Below are 20,112 nucleotides of genomic sequence, written 5' to 3'. Positions count from 1 at the left end.
GGAGCAGCAGAGGCAAAGGCTCAGAGGCAGGAAGTAATGTGGCAGGAGGTCAAGAAAGTATGTGAGGGGCTCCAGGAGAGGTGAGCCTGGAGAAGATTCCTGGACAAATCATGAAGGGATTTTATTTTCTAAGTCGTGGGGAGCCACGAAGGATATTAAACAGGGAACCACGTGGCCATATTTGGATTTTTAAAGTCCTGATGGCTGATGGTGGTCTCCATGAAGGGAGTATGTATGTACTTTGAGGGATTTGCAAAGTCTCCGGCAAACATTTACCTCTATGTGAAACCCTGACTATACCACTTGATCAGTAGTCCACAAGCTTTCTTGATCTTGTATCTTTCTTAGTAAAACATTTATGAGAACTCAGCCCCTCATAATATATTAATTATTCAGTAGTAATATATATAGTTCTAGGCTAATATAATATGTATACTATAATATAATACATACAGAAAATAGAAATTAAAAAGAATGAGATAAAAATATATAAATAGAAGTTCCAGTATCTTCTCCTATAATGGATCCATTGTGGATCCATCTATGGGTGGGGATGACTACCCTGGATGAACCCCAGGTAACAATTAACCGGGTAAGGGAGTTACCTTTTAGTTTCCCCCACAGGAGAAGATGAAGCAGTAGAAGGAGCTTTGACTCTAAAAAGATCTGGGGTTTGCCCTGCCCCCTCTGTGACTTTCAGTTAAGTTACCTAAATTCTTCAGGCCTGTTTCCTTGGCCATAATAAATGTGGAAGTTTGTTAATGTGTAAACAAGCTAACCCATATAAAGAGTCTGGCATAGAACTTGTCAATAATTAATAGGCAATATATTATTTTCATAAGCTTCTTACATTCCTTAATCCAGGAAGCCTTCGAGCATGCTTGAGAGCACTGGTCTGGCCCAGCCCAGAAAGACTCCCTGGTCTTCTAAGCCCTGGACCAGCTGGGTTCTCATCTCTTAGGGCAGTCCTTACCCTGTGCTTACCCATCATGGGGGACTGAAATGTCGAAGCTCCAGAAAATATACAAGTTCTTATTCATAGGGAAGAGCCTCCAAAGTCTAAAAGTTTCACATTCAGATGGGGCACAGCCTGTGTCCAAAAATGTCCCCCTAGACACCTCTTTCAGAGATCATTAAGGACTGGTGACCCCAGACTTTTAGGAGCCTGAGGAGGAGCAGACCTGCTCTTCCTGTTACAAACACTGGAAGGGAAACTGAAGGGAAGATTTCCCTGGCCCTGTGATAGGCATATCCCATCGGTTATCTTATTGAAGTCTCAGAACAGTCCTGTGAGGTAAATTTTATTTTTCTTGTTTTTTTTTTTTAATATTTATTTATATTTGGCTGCATGGGGCCTTAGTTGCGGCACACGGGATCTTTCATTGTGGCGCATGGGCTCTCTAGTTGTGCAGGTGGGCTCCAGAGCACATGGGCTCTGTAGTTGTGGTGCAGGGGGTCAGTAGTTGTGGCACGTGGGCTTAGTTGCCCCGTGGTATGTGGGATCCTAGTTCCCCGACCAGGGGTCGAACCCGCGTTCCCTGCATTGGAAGGCAGATTCTTAACCAAAAATAGGAAAGTCCCCCTATTTTTCTTGTTTTTCAAAGGAGGCAACTAAGACTCACTTGAGTTAAGGCCCCATGGGTCTCTTTCAAAAATCCATATCTCATCAGGCTACTCCTTTGCTTAAAACCTGCAGTTTCTTCTCAACCCCTAAGGATCCTAGGGAGAAAATCCAAACTCTTAGACTCGAGGCCTTCATGAGGTGGCCCTGCCCACCTCCCCTCTCTCCTCTGTCTTCACCCACCACTCCCAACCACCTTTCAAGCCACATTGAGCCCCTGCAGCTGCATTAAGAGGCCAAGTTACCTTCCAGCCTCCAGGCCATGCTTGGCACAAGCTTCTTCCTCTGCAGGAAAATTTCCCCTCCTACCCCTGGCCTCCTTCCCCAGCCAGCTCCTCCTGCTTCTTCAAAGTCAGTGCAAATAATGACTCCTCCAGGAAGCTTTCTCTGACACACACACAGAAGATCAGGGTTCAGCACTTCTCCTCAAAGCTCTCAGACCTTCCATACCATGAAAACTTGCTGAGCCCAAAGCAGTGCAAGGAACTACATTGGAACATTCTGGACTGGGAGGTTTGGGGCAGACCCATTTTTGAGAAAGCATCCAGCAGTTGTTTCACATCGTTTCTGCGCTAGAATAGAGGACGAAGCCAGCTTCAAGTGCACATGCACCGAAGGGTAAAGGATCAGATGCTGACATACTCGGCATTTTCCTGAGTTCAGAGCCTTGATTTTCCCATCTGTCGGGGACAGGACAACTAGAAGTCATGGTGCTCTTTGCAGAAACCTATAAAAATATTACCAAATTATTTTGGTAATAAAGGACTATTGACTAAGATAAAATATGAATCTTTAGATAGCTGCCAAGTTATCTTAAAATAACATAACACATAATATGTTAAGAAATCACAACTAACTTTTCTCTTAATTATAACTTTTACTTACTCATTTGTTTTTATCACCTTGAGTACGCAACGTAGTTGTGTTTGCCAGGTCCTTATTCTCTCCTAAGCATGATACGTGTACTATTTAATTCTCACAGCACTTCTGTGAGATACGGGATGTTGTATCCTCATTTTACAACTGAGGAAACTGAGGCTTAGGGAGGTTAGTGACTGGCTCAGGTGCTCACATTTGGTAAGCAGTGGAGCCAGGATTTGAAACCAGTAGTCAGACTCCAGGGCCTGGGCTACAGCCTAACAAGGCTTAAGAGGTGAACTTGGGACTTCCCTGGTGGTCCAGTGCGTAAGACTCCGCGCCCCCAGTGCAGGGGGCTGGGGTTTGATCCCTGGTCGGGGCACTAGATCCCACATGCATGCCACAACTAGGGTTTGCATGCTGCAACTAATAAGTTTGCATGCCGCAAGTATTAAGTTCGCATGCCACAACTAAGACCCGGCGCAGCCAAAATAAATAAATAATAAATAAATAAAGATTAAAAAAGAGGTAAACTTAATATAAAGAAAGTTTTATCAATTCATTTTTTCCTTTGATTAGAGAAACAGTCACTGATATTGGAGTATAGCAGCATGGTTTGCACCCCATTGGTTTAGGCTATGGAATCTCCAGGTTAAGAGGGGCTTTTAATACTATTGTTTTTGACATCCATTTTAGAATTTAGAATGGAAGAGGAAACAACCAGTTCAGTTCATTTTAACAAGTATTCACTGCTCTTTCCTCTTCCTTGAACATACTTTGGCCACTTTTTCATCTGGCTAGATCCTATCTGACCCTTAAAGCCCACTCAGATGTTGTCACTTCCAGGAAATCTCCCCAGACTGCCCTAGTGACTGCCTATTTTGTACTCCACCAAATATGTCCTACTGTAGTCATGGAGTTGTCTGTCTCCCTCTCTGTACTGTAAGTCTCCCAAGGGCCTTTTATCATTAAGCATTGAGTCTCCTGCACCTATTCCTGTGGCTGGCACATAGTAGGGATTCAGCAAATTCTTTTTTTTTGGCCATGTCATGCAGCTTGCGGGATCTTAGTTCCCCGACCAGGCATCGAACCTGGGCCCCTGGCAGTGAGAGTGCAGAGTCCTAAGCACCGGACCACCGGGGAATTCCCGGGATTCAGCAAATTCTTGATGAGGGGATTAATGATTAGCTAATGTGTGTTTAGCATTCTGCTCCAGTTAATTGCTTATAGAAAAAAATAACATTACATTTTAGAACTTTGTCTGTCTATACTCAAAGTTAGGAATAAAGCCTCTTAAAAATCACACTTTTTAAATTTTTGTTTTTATTTTAATTAAAGTAATACATAGTCATCCTTTAAGAATCAAATAGAGAGGCAACTGGGGCCAGACCACCTGGGGCCAGACCACCTGGCTAATTCTAGCTCCACGACCTACTAGCTGTGTAAGCTTGATCAATCATTTAACTTCTCTGCATCTCAGTTTTTTTATCTGTAGAATGGGGATGATAATATTATGTACAGCATAAGGTTGTTATGAGGATTAAATTGGTTAACATTTGTAAAGAAAGCACTTAGAACAGTGCGTGATGCAAAGTAATATATAAGGCACCTTAAATTAACTGATTGAATTAACTAATGCAAAGCATAATATAAGGCTTATTAAATTAACTAATTAATAGTTCTACAAAGCTTGTTACAAAAAATTGCACTCCTCCGGACCCCCTTTCCCATTCCCCAGCAACACTTTCCACTTTCCTAACTGATTGTTTTGGTATGTTTTCCTCCATATGTCTAAATACCATGGTGCTCTGGCTCCTTGATTTTTTAGTGTTAGGCATTATCTATTGGATTCACACTAGGAAAAGTGAGGACTGGGCTCTCTCTCACTTGCACACACTTCCGCTCTCCCATCCTCCCAATGTGTCTCTGTTGTGATTCTGGTTGGATCATTAATCAGCATTATTATACTATCAACACCACTGCCATGAGCTACAGAGTATACTTTGGTTATTTTTATTTCTTGCAAAACTTTTTGCTATCCCTGGAACTAAGTCTCTTTTTCAATCTACCTGTTTTCTTTCTTTCTTTTTTTTTTTTATGTACTCATCTCAGTTTATCTCCAAATTTTCCCTTGGTTGTATAAGTCTCCCAGTACATTCAGACACTTTACATTATCTATCAATTCCACCTTCATTTCCCAGCCTTCTGATCTGCTTCACTCTAAGTGGTTGATTTCCAGGCTGTTTATATAATCCTGGGGATTCCTTTCTTCATTCTCTTGATCACACTGGTTTTTTAATCTGTTTCTGTTTGTATCTTTATGGTTCATCCACAGAAAGGTCATCAAGAAGTCAAAACCAATGCAGAAAAAGTAGTCTTCCTTATCCTCTCACCTTCCAGCTCACCTGCATGAATCCTTATCCAAGAATCAGAAGGACTTTCTGGATGAAGCCTGCACATGTTGTTGGATTTAATCTAAAATAGAAACAACAAAGCAAACAAATAAAAAATAATACTGCAATACATTTAGTCATTCGTAGTCATCCATGGGACAAAGAATATTAAAGTCCTCTCCTACCCTGGGCCAAAGTCAGGATTTAAACTGACATAAAGTCACCTCATTCATTCATGCATTTGCTTACTAATTCTTTCATTCACTTGTTTATTAATAACAACACTATGGAGTATATATTAGTATGTATTATATAACAGTAATCATAGGAGACATCATTTATTGAGTACTTACTATGTGCTGAGTACTCTAAATCCTTTTCAAACCTTATCTCAGATTAACCCTCCTGCCCCCTTCTCTCTCAAGGTGGGTGTTGTTACCTCCATTTCTCCTAGGAGGACACTGGGGCTTGGAGAGGTTGAGGAAGCATTCACTAGGTATCTATCCTATACCATGCTTGCACATACCAGGTCCTGTTGATACAGAGATGAATAAAGACATAGTCCCTGGCCTTCCCTGGTGGCACAGTGGTTTAGAGTCCGCCTGCCGATGCAGGGGACATGGGTTCGTGCCCCGGTCCGGGAAGATCCCACATGCCGCGGAGCGGCTCGGCCTGTGAGCCATGGCCGCTGAGCCTGCGCGTCTGGAGCCTGTGCTCCGCAACGGGAGAGGCCACAACAGTGAGAGGCCCACGTACCTCAAAAAAAAAAAAAAATAAATAAATAAATAAATTGCAACATGCAGACATTTTTTGGATCCCAGTTGATCCAAGCTTTAAAAAATATATGGCATTTATGAGACAATTGGGTTTTTGAATAATGCCTGGATATTTGATATTAAAAATTATTATTTTTGGGGTGTGATAATGGTGTTAACGGTTATGTTTTTAAAAAGAGTCCTTATCTTTTAGAGATACATACTGAAATGTTTACAGAAGAAATTATATGACATGTAGAATTTGCTTCAAAATAATATAAAAGGGAGGAAGTGGATGGAGGTATAAGTGAAACAAGACTGGCCATGTGTTGAAAATTGCTGAAGTTGGGTGATGGGGATATTATAACATTTTACTTAAAAACATTAAAGGCATTACTGGGGACTAGGTACTTTAAAGCGTATTTTTACAGATTATTTTGTCTTCTCTTATAGCCCTGTAAATGATGTACAATTTTCTCTATTTTCAAACTGAGGCCTTTCTTGATTGAAGCTACCATTGCCCCTGTCTTGGACTTTTACAGTGTTCTCCTAGGTATTCTCCTTGCCCTCTCTCTTGCCTCCTCCAATCCATTTTCCACACGGCAGCCCAAATACTTCAAGTATCTTAACCCATTAATTCTCACAACTCAGTACCAATACTGTTCTTGGTTTTCACATGGGGAAACTGAAGCACAAAGAGGTTTAAATAAATTTTCCCAAGACCACATAGCTTGTAAATGGCTGAACTGTACTGTAAGTCTGGCATAGTTGCCATGCCTATGTGTACTTATATCATACTTCTATAAATGGAAAATAAAATCACATATGAACATACAAGATCTGTCATATACTGGATTAGCATATTAATAGGCTGAGAGCCTGAACACTGGAGCCAGACTGTGAACCTTAGGCAAGTTACTTAACCTTGTGGTGCCCCAGTTCCATCATCTGTAAACAGAGATAATAATAGTTCCTACCTCATGGTATCTTTGTGTGAAGGAGATGTGTTCATCTGTGGAAAGAAGTTAAGTGATGTGTTAGCTATCAACAAACGTTACCTTTGGCATCTGAGAGTTCCTTTCTCCCTAGTACCTTTTACTCCAGCAGAACCACTTGCAGCTCCCTAAATAAGCCTCTGTGTTCCCTCTGCCTTTCCCACCCTGCCCAGCTGGTAAATCCTCACTTATCCTTTCAGCCCCAAATTAAGGGTCACCACCTCTGTGAGGATCCCCCAGGGAGAGGTCTACTTGGTTCCCAACTGTGTGTGTAATCCCTCTTATCTCACCTTGTGTGTTATTATCTGTTTCTGTATCTATCTTCCCTAGTAGACTCATCCCTTCTTGAGAGTAGAGACCTGTCTTTATCTCCATATCCAGCAGAGAGCTGGGTCCAACAGTGTTTAATAAATGTTGGTTAAATAAACGGTCGTGAACATGCCTCTCTGAGTAGCTGCGTGCCAAAGTTAGAAGTTTTTCAAATTTGGAAATAAATCTAAATAAATGAGAAAAGCCTCAAATGACTGATATGTATTATGTATATGTATATGTATATACGCTACTGCAATTGCCTATAAACTTATCTATAGCCCACACTAGGGTTTGTGTCTTGCTTGTTGTTGAATCCCTGGCAACAAACACCTAGTACAGTGTCTGACAAGCAGTAGGGTCAATAAACATTTTAAAAAATAAATGTGCTTAAGGGGAGGTATACCCAATGAAATTTTTTTGTAATGACCCTTCATTCTTTAGTTCTGTACTAAAGCATTTCTCACATTTGAGCTCTTGAAACCAATAATATGCATCCATAGGCACCAGTTTGAAGCTACCCAACTGTACACGGTGGAGTTATATGCCTCTATTTGATTATAAGGTGGTTGTCCACAGAGGGGCAGTAAAGTGTAATGGTTTAAAATTCAGGTCACCTGTAATTCCACTGCCTGTTTTTTATTTCTTAGAATATCATAAAATGACACACATTTTAAAAAATTTGTAGAGACCTTGTAGACTCGCTGAAGGATTTGAGAAATTGGGAAAGCTAATTGACACAATTACTAATTGGTTACTAATTGACACAAAAGCTTTGGTTTGCCATGCTCTACATCTAGGATAGGAAAGTAGCATTTTGCCATGCAGGATTTTTCTCTAATACAGTCATTCTTATAAGTCTTTTACGGCTTCTCAGTTTTGTGTCATACTTGAAAAGACTTGTCTTACTCTGAGATAGTAAAAAATTTTCCCATGTTTTCTTCTAGTACTTTTATTATTTTATTGTTCAGATTTAATTTCTTGATCCATCTGGAATTTATTTTGGTATAAGCTATGAAGTATGGTTACAATTTTATTTTTCTTCCAGATGACTACCTAGTTTGTTCCAACACCATTCACTGATTTCATTTCCCCACTGATTTGAAATGCCACCTTCATCATATTCAGAATTTTTGTAAGGTATTAAAGACTAGTGGTTTTTTGGTCCTGATTTAAGTGGAAAGATCTTCAAGTGTACTTTTGAACTACCCCAGGGTTTTGGATTTTTTTTTTTTAATTTTAAAGTTGTATATAACCATCAATATCCTATCCAAACGAAATTTTTATGCTTACTTCACGAATTTGTCATTACCAAGCTCGCTTCAGTTTCTTTAAGTGTACTGCACACAACCTTTAAGTATTATGAACATTTCTCTCTCCCAGCTGTCACTACACCAAACTGCATATGTTATATTTCCCTAAATCATCTCGCTGTGCTCTTTGCAGCTCTTCTGTACGGTTGCTGTCTCCATCTAACAAGTTGCTCAGAAGTTACTATAATTGTTTTAGGTGAGGCCCAAAGAGAAAGCCTATCGTCACTATCCAGTTCATGTCAAAAATGGGCATTAATTTCCATTTAACATGGACAGGCTGTGTTTCTGGAAAGTAACAGAGTTTGAAGAACTATGGAGCTATTTGTAGGTTCTTTAAACAATCCACCTGGGGGGAAGGGGAATGTCCTACAAACGGCCAGCTGCTATTGTGGGAATTTTTTCCTATTTATTCCAGCAAAAGAAGATTCAGACACTGAAGAAAAAGGGTCGCCCTGTACTAGGTCTTGAACCCAAAGAACTGTTTGCACAGATATTCATCCAAGATACATTGCAGCCTCCACCTCAACAGATGCTCTTTCAAATGTTTCATGACTCTCCTCAACAGTCAGTTTCCATTTAAGGGGAGGAGGATGACGCTGCCAGAGATGGCTCTGCTGGCATGAAGGCTGGCCTAAAATTTCTATTTAAAAGCTGGATCAAAATATGTTTGGCTTCTGTTGTCTATTTAAAATTTCAAGTTAAGGCGAAGAAAAATTACGCTCCATCGTGAATGGGCCTTGGGTGCCTCACTCACAGACTAGAGTGGCAAATGGTAAGAGAGTCACAGACAAAGGAGAGAAAGTAGGAACGCGGACTGAGGTATTAGGTAGACTGTGAAGCCAGATATGAAAAACTTGGAGTGAAAAGAAAAGCCTTGAGCAGGGGGAAAGACCCCCATATTCGACCTCCTAACCCGAGGATCCTGATTAAGATAAGCATTCTGCATGTCACCTGTCACCGCGTCAGCCACCTCCGCCCAGCAGCCCTCCCCCGCCTCATGGCCTTCCACCTCCTGACCCCTTTCCAGCGGCCTCTCTTCATATCAGAACACGCCCCACCTAAGGGCCTTCTTTCTCACAGCTGCCTGTCTTCATCTCAGCGCCCACCTCAGTACCCGCTAATCCGATGCGTCGCCTCAGTGCCCCCACCTCAGTCCTCTCCCTGACCTCAGCATCTCTCTCCGCTCCAGAGACGCCCCAGCCTCCCCTCCGACCAAAGCCCCTCTCCTCAGCACACTCCCTCCACCTGAGCGCCCGCCTCACCCCAGCGCGCACCCTCAGAGGCTCCTTTTGCTGCTCCAAGTTGCTCCCGGCCCTCCCGCCACCCCGCCCCCTCGTCCTCTGCCCCGCTCCGGGTTCCGCCCCTCGCTCTTCGCTCCGCCCACGGTGGGCCCGCCCCTCCGTCCGGGTCCCGCCCACTCCAGCCGCTCGCCCGGACTAGTCGTTTGGCGCCAAACCTCTCTGTCAGCGACAGGACGCCCGTCTCCGCGTTCTGGTTCTGAGGCAGAATCCCTGAGGACTGGAAGGCCCGGGCGGGGGGCGGAAGGGATTCAGATACCTTGAAAACCCCCGGGAGACTGTGGGTACGAGTGGAGTTTGTGGCAAAAAGGGAAGGCGGGTGAAGAATCTGAGGGGAAACTCAGGGTTTCCTTTCTTTGGTCATTGTCGTTGCTGGGCCCTGGGCTGGTGGCTTCGTGGGTCCCGTTCCCAACCCAGCCCCCGGAGGGAATCTCAGTGCTCTCGAGGGATTTCCAGCATCCTTATTTTAAACCAAGTCGGACCTAAGTCTTGAGGAGGCCTCCTCGGCCTTCTAATGAGGGAGTCAGGTGTCAGGAAAACGGCTGTGGTGGGGGGAGGCGGTGAGGGTGATCTGGCCCGCGCTCCCCACGATGAGGGACAGCTTCTGGTGCCTTAAGCCGAGGTGTCCGGGAGCCCTACCTTGGATTCAGCTGTTCACCCCGTCCATTGCTATTTGAGATAGATGGAGAGCAATCTTTTTGTTTATCAGGGAGAAAAGAAAGGACAGTCACAGTGGAATTTGGGGTTATCACACATATGATTAGCTATCTGACTGAGGGACCGTACTCCAGAAGATTCCATCTCCACTGTCTCCTCGTTTGCCTCGAATACTTTGCTGTTCAGAGGTACTAGGTGGTAGCGACCATACCTCTACCTTAGCAGTTTGTTCCCCCTCTGGGCCGGGCCCCAACCTGAATTTGGTGTTAAGCAAAGAGATGGAATAGACCAAGAAAGCTGATTACTTGGACCACGTTTTCTAATGAAAACAGTCATACCTTGTAGCCCTGAGATCTTAAAACAACTGCTACAGTGTTAAATCAAAGACTATCTGCTTATTGGCCCTAATATTTTATCATGTTTAAATATTGGGTATCTGCCATAATTTTAAATCTTAAAAAAAATACATCATGAAACTAGGAAATACTATAAACAAAATACATCTAATGTTTTATTAAACAAAAATATATATGTTACAAGAGAGCCATTCATAATTCCCAAGCAGGAAGTCATCCCTCATATATGAGAAAAAATATATATCTTTTTTTTGAGGATAGACTAAGTTCTAGGTGCCAGGGAGAATACAAGGAAGATTGACTTAAGGCCAAGGTTCTTAGAGTGTTGTTAACCAACATGAAAGTTTAATAACAATATGGAATTCTAATATTCTACTTCTAAATAACATTCCAAGGCAACAAAAAGGATATTATTAGTCATGATTAATTGTGCTATAGGGAACTGAAAGATGATACAAAGTGGCCAGTTTTGAGGAACGAGAAAAGAAACTAAGTCCCCATCCCCACATACACACACCAACAAAAGATGTAACGCCACAGGCTTGGAGAAAGAAGATAGGCCAGCCCAGTTGTTCCAAACTAAATATTTTTCTAATTGTCCTTCTCGTCCTTGATATCTGAAATGAAATCAAGAAGGTCTATGGGCAAAGGATTTTGTACTATATGATCTATGACTACTTCTTAATATTTCTTATTTTTCCAGAATTGATTATTTTTCTGCTGTTCACCTTTCAATATGAAGGAGGATCAAGTTGTGCTGGAAGAACCAGGATTCCAAGATGAAGAAGTATGGCTAGAATGTTGAAAGATATGTAGACACTCAGTCATTCTACAAAAATGAAGTTCCTTCTCTGTTAACTACTATTTTTAGAAACTGAGATTAGAAATAAAACATAGTTCTGGAGAGAGGCAATATTACAAATATGTAACAACTTGTTTGGCAAGGAGTGCTAAGATTAGCTACTTAGCAGCTGGCATGAAAGTATTTTAATAATTTAACAAGTGGTATGGCTATACTGGTACCTATGCTTACTGGTACCGAGTAGCAGAGGAAGGAGTGCACGGTCTGGTGGGGAAGAAGATTGAGAAAACATATTTAAAAATAGATTGTGCTGTTCCACTCTTTTGGATTAAGGTCTTAAAAATTTGGAGAGGCCATGGGACTTCTCTGGTGGTCCAGTGGTTAGGACTCCGTGTGTCCACTACAGGGGACTCGGGTTCGATCCCTGGTCGGGGAACTAAGATCACAGGTGCCTGTTGGGCTTCGCGTTGCTTTCAGTGTTGGCACTTCTTTTAAGTATGTAACAATGTGTTTGAAAAAGCATTATTGATCCTACCTCAGTCTGTCTAGAGAAGTGGAACTTGAGGCATTTTGGAGTGACTCATAATACTGAATTAACTCTTTAAAATATGTGAAACAGTTGGATATGAAGAATCAACCCTCCTTTTTTTCTGTTCCATGTCCTTTAGGAATCTTTGTTTCAAGACATTGACCTGTTACAAAAACATGGAATTGTAAGTATTTTTTCAATGCTGTGTGAAATTGTCCATTTTAGAGTTTCTTAGTCTTGACTTTATTGGCATTTGGGACTGGGTAATTCTTTGTTTTGGGAGACTGTCCTGTGCATTCTAGGGTGTTTAGCAGCATCCCTGACTCCTAACCACTCACTATATGCCAGTAGCAACTCTCTAGTTGTGACAACCAAAAATTTCTCCAGATATTGTCAAGTGTCCCCAGGGGGCAAAATTGCCCCCAGCTGAGAACCACTGGTCCAGCTGGAGGCATTCAGAGCTATCTACTGTTTTCATCAACAGAAAATTCACCTTCTGTGTCATGTGATTAAATGACGTTGACAGAAATCAAGACTTTAAGTAACTAGCTAGATGAATTTCAACAGCAATTAGTTGGCAGTAAAACTTCTCTGACATTACCCTTTGAACCCCTCACATTTAATCTTTTTCAGTTGAATTTAGAAAATTGGAGCAAGAGAAAATCCTGGTCTTTTGGTTATGTAGTTATTTGCATTCTCCAAAGGTAAAGAAAAAAATCTTTAAAAAATTTTAAAGAACATTTTGGTAATGAAGTTCTGTAGAAGGAAGGAGCTGAACTGAGGGGGTTGAACGTGTGATAAATTTGTTAGCTTTCCTACCAACAGACTTCTCTTTTGAATTCCTTGTTACATTGCCATGGTCTCACTAACATTCTTGGGAAATCAGGGCACAGCCAGAACATTTGGCATCATGCTGGGTATGTTCTACTCAGATATTTCCAGAACATTTGGCTACATAGTGGGTGGGTTCCACCTGGCCGCTTGTATAAAATTGGCATCATGATGGAAGTAGATGGACACAAAAGCACATGACATAGTATGGGAGCCTTTCAGGCTGGCATTTTCTCAATCTGCTGCTCCCATTCTTTTACTTACAGAATGTGGCTGACATTAAGAAACTGAAGTCAGTAGGCATCTGTACCATCAAAGGGATACAAATGACAACAAGAAGAGCGCTATGCAATGTCAAAGGGCTCTCAGAAGCAAAAGTGGACAAGATTAAAGAGGCAGCCAACAAGCTTATTGTAAGCAAAATCCATTCTTTGTTGTTTTAGCTTAGAAGGGCCCTGTGAGCCTCTGTAGCCTTTCTCATTATGTACACTAGCAGCTATTGTGAGAACTCTTGAGTTCCTGTAGATCACAAGATATACGCCCCATGTTAACTTTTCATCATGTCGGTTTCAAAGCAATTAATTTCTGAAAGAATGAGACAGGGGTTAAGACACCTGGAAAACTATGAAGGTAATTATTTTTTACCAAAACTTTTCTTTTTGTCTCCCTTTATATTACTTTTTTCCCTTTCTGTGTCTCTGCCTTTCCTTCTCCTTTTCTTCTTCTTTTTTTTTTTTTTTTTTTTGGCCATACCACGTGACTTGCAGGATCCTAGTTCCGGGACCAGGGATTGAACCTGGGCCCCCGGGCAGTGAGAGCACCGAGTCCTAGCCACTGGACTGCCAGGGAATTCCCTCCTTTTCATATTTTTTATCTTCCTCCTCCTTATTTTTGTCTTATCTCCTCAAACATTGTATCTACGGCTGTTGTGAAGTGCTCAGCAGCAAAGAAGTTGCTCTCTCCTGCTATAGGCATTTGATAAGAGAGCATTGCATTTGAAAACGACAGCAGTGGCTGGGTCTACATGTGTGCAGTTAAGATAGATATGACCAAGAATGTGCTCACTGAGGCACCTGAGCTTAAAGCTAAGTGAAACCTATACCTTGTAGCTGGGCCCACAGAACACAAGAGACCTATGCAGCTGAGAGGCTCCAAGCAAAAACACACGCCTTTGACCTAAGCTTTTGTGTAGAGCTTTTGGGGGCCACTGGAAGCACCAGCTCTGGAAATAAGAATATGCAGAAAGGCAAAGTCTCCCTCTTTGCAGAAGAGCAGGCTTCTCCGTTTCTACATGTGTATGTGAGGCTCTCATTCCCACCAAGTCCTAGAAAGTCTCTTCACTGACAGCCATCCAGTTTCCTTCCCCAGAGGCAGTTGAGGCATGAGAGTGATGCAATGTGGTCCTGAGCTTGGAGAGGACCCAAGTGAACTGCTCTGAACACAGCTCAGTTGCTTTACCTTCTGAGTACTCTTGGGCAGTATACCTGCAAGTCAGTTCCATAACTGCCAGGGTATCTAATGAAGCCCTAGAGCAGCACCCAGGGTTTGGGAAACTGCTACTTTATAGCTCCTAGGCATTAGTCTTCTTTTCTTTGGAAAATAATTCTATTACCAAAGAAAAGAACCTCTCTCCTTCTCATGTACCTACTAATGCACCAAGAGTCTCATCCTTTCTTAACTAAAGCTATTTATTCTGAAAGAAAGAGAAAACGATTGAGACATAGAGGGAGAGACAGAGACAGACAGAGACAGTTAACGTCACAGTACAGTGGTATGTATCAGAGTCATCTGGAGTGGCTTGTAAAGAACACAGAGGCCCAGGCTCGTTGACTTAGGGTTAGGCATGGGCTTTCCCCCACTTCACGTTCTCTGAAGTTTGAGAACCACTGTCATAGTATAAAACAACAAAGAGGGGAATACATTAGACCACATCAGGACCTATTTTCACTAGTTAGAACACCGCATCAGCTGTAGCTCATTAATTCAACCAATATGTAGTATATCTAACGTGAAAAATATTGTATCATGAATATTGAAAACTGAAATTCCTGTGCTCCTTCCAACTTCTAGAGCTGGGGGAAATGATGCTATTGAATGAAATCAACTGAATCACTTAGTAAAGTACCATTCTACTTTATGCCATAAATATATCTCATTTAATCCTTACAACTCACCTATGAAAGAGACACTATTATCCCCGTTTGACCCAAAAGAGGAAGCTGAAGTACAGCAAGATTAAGTAGTTTACCTGACATCACACAGCTAATAAGTATTAGAGACATATTTTGAACCTTGGTAGGGTGACTCAAGAGCCTGTGTTCTTTTTTTTTTTAATTTTTTCTTTTTTTTATTGTGGTAAAATACACATAACATAAAATTTACCATCTTAATCATTTTTAGGTATACAGTTCAGTGGTATTAAACACATTCACATTGTTGTTGCAGCCATTACCACCATCCCTTCCCCATAACTGCTTTTTTTTTTAAATTTTATTTTATTTAAACTCTTTTTTTTTTTTCTGGAATATCTTTTTCTTCTGTGTAACCTCCGCTTCTGGTTTAGGAACAGTCTGTTCTTTTTCATTAAGGATCATTCAATATGGCAGGGAGAGCTCATGTATGGGTTGATCCAAGCATAAGCTCTGTAAGTCCTGCGCCACATCTTGGGGGCTTTGTTCACCTGGATGTGCTCAATGACCAGAGAATCTACATCTAAGTCCTTAAGTTCAGCATTACTCTCTGCATTTTTCAGCATGTGCAGTAAAAATTCAGCACTCTTTTTGGGCCACCGACCTGAGTCCAGCCCCACTGTTTTGCCTGGGCACACCTACCAGCTCCACCATTGTAAAGTCGGAATGGCACACATTGCTTCTTTACAGTGACATCCTTCAGATACTTGGTGGCTTTTCAGCTATGCATACCCTTAATGGCCTGGGCAGTTTCACGAGTGCTCTTAAAGTGAACACGAAGATTTGAATCTCTTGATTTGCATGATTTCGTGGGGTTTTCTGGGTCAAGTGAATAGCGAACCATTTTTAGAGGTCACCTGGAAGCGAGCAAGAATAATTCTGTCAACATATATTTACAGTAACTCATATAGTTTATATATGTACTAAACGCTGCCGGCAGCTACTCAGAGAGTTGTTGTTTTCACGATTAATCCAAAGGTGTCCTAAGAAATGCCATCATTGCAGTCTTTTTTAAAAATTTAATTTAATTAATCTATTTTTTTCTATTCTTTTTCAAATTCTTTTCCCATTTAGGTTATTACAGAATATTGAGCAGAGTTCCCTGTGTTATACAGTAGGTCTTTGTTGGTTATCTATTTGAAGATAAGAGCCTATGTTCTTAAGCATGATCTTGTGCTGCCTTCAAAGACAAATGAACTGTAGCTTATATCAAATGATGACCCTGGTAATCAAGTATATAGCTTTTGGTGGGATTTGAAATTAAAACCATCATCTTATACCCTTTTTGAACTTTTTCTTTTGTCTTTCTGTAGGAACCAGGATTCCTGACTGCATTTGAGTATAGTGAGAAGAGGAAGATGGTTTTCCATATCACCACTGGGAGCCAGGAATTTGAGTATGTATCTCATATTTTTTATAACCACTAAACATAATCTTTGGAATACTATATTTCTTTACCTCTATCCAGGTTGTTATTTTGACTATAAGTAGTAGAAATAGCTTCTTATTTTGCAGAAGTTTTTTTTTTTTTTCTCAAAAGGCAACTGAAGCAAATAAATTCCAGACTGCTTGTAAAAGCAGGATTAAATTTCTTACAAGAAATTCAGACCCAAAATATAAGTAGTTTCTAAATCAGCCTATATTAATCTATAAACCATTTAAAAAATTAGTTTAACTTTTCATTTCCCTTTTCTTCTCCACTGATGAAGGAAATTCCATTTCACTTTTGGTTTTACTTAAAAATAAGTTGTTAGAGTGAATATTTTAGAAGAAATAATACAGTGTTGGTTTTGCTCTTCAGCCTCAGCAGTTTTAACTTCCCTTTTTATTTATTATCTTATGATTCCTGAGACATAGTCATCATCTTCCCAATGCAAGTTGATAGAATGTGGTTTTTTTTCTCTAACTTAGTAGGCAGAGTTACTGTTTCATAAGTCAGAGCAGTGGCCAAGATCAATTTGAACAAAAGCAGTATTTCTTCAAAGTATTCCTCAAAACCCTGACCTCACAAAAAACTGCAAGAAAAAAAGAGTTCATAGTCAAATATGCCTCCACTTGAATGTCTGCTAGGCAGCTCAGACTTCACAGGTCTGAAACCAAACTTCTGATCTTTGCCCCAGATCTGCTCCTCCTAAAATCTCCCTCATCCGGAGCTCTTTTTGATCCTCAGATCTGAAACCTTAGTGTCATCCTTAGCACCTCTTTTCCCCTCTCACACCCTAACTCTAATCTATTAACAAATCCTGTCTGCTCTACCTTCAAATATATTTAGTCAGAACAAACCAACCGGGCTTCCCTGATGGCACAGTGGTTAAGAATCCACCTGCCAATGCAGGGGACACAGGTTTGTGCCCTGGTCCGGGAAGATCCCACATGCCGCGGAGCAACTAAGCCCGTGTGCCACAACTATTGAGCCCGTGCTCTAGAGCCCGCGAGCCACAACTACTGAGCCCACGTGCCACAGCTACTGAAGCCCGCGCACCTAGGACCCGTGCTCCGCAACAAGAGAAGCCACCGCAATGAGAAGACCTCTCACTGCAGCGAAGAGTAACCCCCACTCGCAGCAGCTAGAGAAAGACCGCGCAGCTATGAAGACCCAGCTCAGCCAAAAATAAATAAATAAATTTATTTTTTTAAAAAAACAATCCTTATATTTTAAAAAAAGCCAACCAGTTTCTTCAACAAATAAACTTTAAGGAATAAAAAAAAAAAAGAGAGATGGAATCAGGGAGAAGACCTAGAGATTAAAAGAGATTTAAAAGACATGTCACTTGGACTTCCCTGGTGGCGCAGTGGTTGAGAATCTGCCTGCTGATGCAGGGGACGTGGGTTCGAGCCCTGGTCTGGGAGGGTCCCACATGCCGCAGAGCGGCTGGGCCTGTGAGCCACAACTAGTGAGCCTGCGCGTCTGGAGCCTGTGCTCCGCAACAAGAAAGGCCGCGATAGTGAGAGGCCCGTGCACTGCGATGAAGAGTGGCCCCCGCTTGCCACAACTAGGGAAAGCCCTCGCACAGAAACGAAGACCCTACACAGCAAAAATAAATAAATTAATTAATAAACTGAAGGTGTCTTGTAGGCACAGACTATTAAAAAAAAAAAAAGACATGTCACTTAATCCCAATACGTGGATCTTATTTTGGATCCTGATTCAAACACACACGGATAATAAGACATATGAGACTGAAAATTGAACACTTACTAGATAGTTGATATTAAGGAATTACTAATTTTTTAGGTGTGATAATGGTAATGCAGTTATGTTAAAAATAAGAGTTTTCATCTTGTAGAGATACCTACTGAAATATTTAGGATGAAATGATATGTTGCCTAGGATGTGCTTAAAGTAATATGAAAAGGGAGGGAAGTGGTTGGAGGTTTATATGAAAAAAGTTGACCATGAGTTCATAGCTGATAATTTTTGAAGCTGAGTTTTAGGTACATGAAGGTTCATTATTATACTGTTTTTGTCTACTTTTGTGTGTTTGAAATTGTCCATAATAGAAAGTTTATATATATATGTGTGTGTGTGTATATATACATTTTTTTTTTCTATTTGTGTCTATATGTGTACAGAGAAAGAGAAGAAATACGAATTCAATTACTTCTCACCACCTTCTCCTTTGTTAGCTCACTGGTCTAAAACACCTATTAGTATCTCTTCTGGATTATTAATAATAACTTCTAACTAACTTCCCTCCTTTAGACCTTGCCCCTACCATTTATTCTTCACATAGGAGCCAGAATAATCCTTTTAAAACATAGGTCAGATCATAACACTCCTCTGCCCAAAACATCCTAATGACTCCCCATCTCACTCAGAGCAAAAGCCAAAATCCTCTCTAATCTCAAATCTAAGCTCATCTTTAATTCATCTTGTGGTTTACTATGTACCAACCACACTAACTTCTTTGCTATTCCTAGAACATGCCAGATACACTCCCACCTCAGGGCCTTTGCACTTAGCATTCCCTCTGCCCAGAACACTCTTTCGTCATTATGTTCATGACTTGCTGTCAGGTTTTTCAGGTCTTTGCTAAAATGTCTACTTCTCACTAAGGCCTTCTCTGATCACTTTATTTGAAAATTTATTCGAAAACTCCCCATCTTCATCCTCTGCACATCTTATCCCCTCTCTGGATCTAATTTTTATCCATACCATTTAATAACAACTGACATACCACAGATTTTACTTATGTTTATTGTCTGTTCTCTCATTAGAATGGAAGCTCCATGAAGTGATGGATTTCTGTCTCTTTTGTTCGCTGCTTTACTCCAAGGGCATAGAGCAATCTCTAACACAAACTAGGTGTTCAATAAATATTTGTAGAATGACTAATTGAATGAATAAACAGTGAATAAAATAAGTTAGGGAAGTGCAATATACTATATTCTCCTCTTGGAGATTCACACATTTTATTAAAGGATCTGAATTCCTGCAGTGAAATAAAACACCTCTTTAACCTAGCATTGCCTCAAATTTTTAAAATCACAGAACTTTTTTTCAAGTAACAGCTAAGGAAAAGTCTTTGGTCCAAGACAAATTGGTCAAGGTAACTTGATTCCGGGACTTCCCTGGTGGTACAGTGGGTGGAACTCCATGCTCCTAATGCAGGGGGCCAGGTTCTATTCCTGGCCAGGGAACTAGATCCCACACGCATGCCGCAACTAGGAAGTCCACATGCCACAGCTAAAAGATCCCGCGTGCCGCAACTAAGACCCAGTGCAGCCTAAATAAATAAATAAATAAAACTTGATTCAAACGACAACTTGATATTCTCCAGTTGCTCTACCACATCATGGTTTAAGAACCATTCGGCTTAGAGAAATTATTACTCTCATAGTGAGCTTTCTGGTGTCCTCGATGTTGGGTTTTGGGGCACGTAAAAGATTACTCAGGAGCTAGGCTTTTTTAAATTAATATTTTATTTGTTTAAATGTTATATAATTTTTTCTTAAGCTGCAAGTCTATTTATAAATTTGGCAAATTTTAAGGGAGCCTTTCTAATATGGTTAACTAAATTCCCTTAAACAGTTTAAATTATATTTATAAATTTATTATATTATATTTCCTCTAAGAACTTTACCTGTGTAATTATTAAAATCTTTCCAATTATCTGAATGTCTTATAAATTTAATAAATTAAAGTTATAAGTATAGTGAGTCTTAGACACTCTTAAATGTTCAAATACTGTGTATAAACTTAGTT

At 40.8% G+C, this 20,112-nt stretch overlaps 1 protein-coding gene, 1 long non-coding RNA gene and 1 other non-coding gene across 7 annotated transcripts in view; 1 reads left to right on the top strand and 2 right to left on the bottom strand.

Moving 5' to 3' along the window:
• Positions 1-804: 804 nt before the first annotated feature.
• LOC137202476 (uncharacterized) lies at positions 805-9,574 on the bottom strand. 2 transcript variants are annotated; one of them, XR_010932633.1, is made up of 4 exons: positions 9,519-9,574; positions 6,605-6,639; positions 4,873-4,954; positions 805-2,348 (listed from the first exon to the last, which is right to left on the bottom strand). It is a non-coding gene; the product is annotated as an uncharacterized lncRNA (long non-coding RNA). The 2 variants fall into 2 exon arrangements; XR_010932632.1 differs by having other exon boundaries at positions 9,507-9,556.
• Positions 9,575-9,661: 87 nt separating this feature from the next.
• DMC1 (DNA meiotic recombinase 1) overlaps positions 9,662-20,112 on the top strand; it is a 39,661-nt gene continuing 29,210 nt past the window's right edge. For 3 of the 4 annotated variants that reach the window (XM_067698099.1, XM_067698100.1, XM_067698097.1), the window contains exons 1-5: positions 9,662-9,826; positions 11,259-11,342; positions 12,026-12,070; positions 12,984-13,130; positions 16,220-16,302. In XM_067698099.1, coding sequence (XP_067554200.1) covers positions 11,292-11,342; positions 12,026-12,070; positions 12,984-13,130; positions 16,220-16,302 — 326 coding nt within the window. In that variant the 5' untranslated portion in view covers positions 9,662-9,826; positions 11,259-11,291. Of the gene's footprint in view, positions 9,827-11,258; positions 11,343-11,482; positions 11,806-12,025; positions 12,071-12,983; positions 13,131-16,219; positions 16,303-20,112 lie in introns of those variants that run through there. The other variant, XM_067698098.1, reaches the window with a different exon arrangement.
• LOC137203043 (small nucleolar RNA SNORD58) lies at positions 15,846-15,911 on the bottom strand. The gene has a single exon (XR_010932874.1). It is a non-coding gene; the product is annotated as a small nucleolar RNA SNORD58 (small nucleolar RNA).

Source organism: Pseudorca crassidens, chromosome 11, assembly GCF_039906515.1.
Source record: "Pseudorca crassidens isolate mPseCra1 chromosome 11, mPseCra1.hap1, whole genome shotgun sequence".
NCBI classification, from domain to species: Eukaryota; Metazoa; Chordata; class Mammalia; order Artiodactyla; family Delphinidae; genus Pseudorca; species Pseudorca crassidens.
The sequence above is the reverse complement of the archived record's forward strand: the minus strand, read 5'-3'. Positions and strand labels throughout refer to the sequence as shown.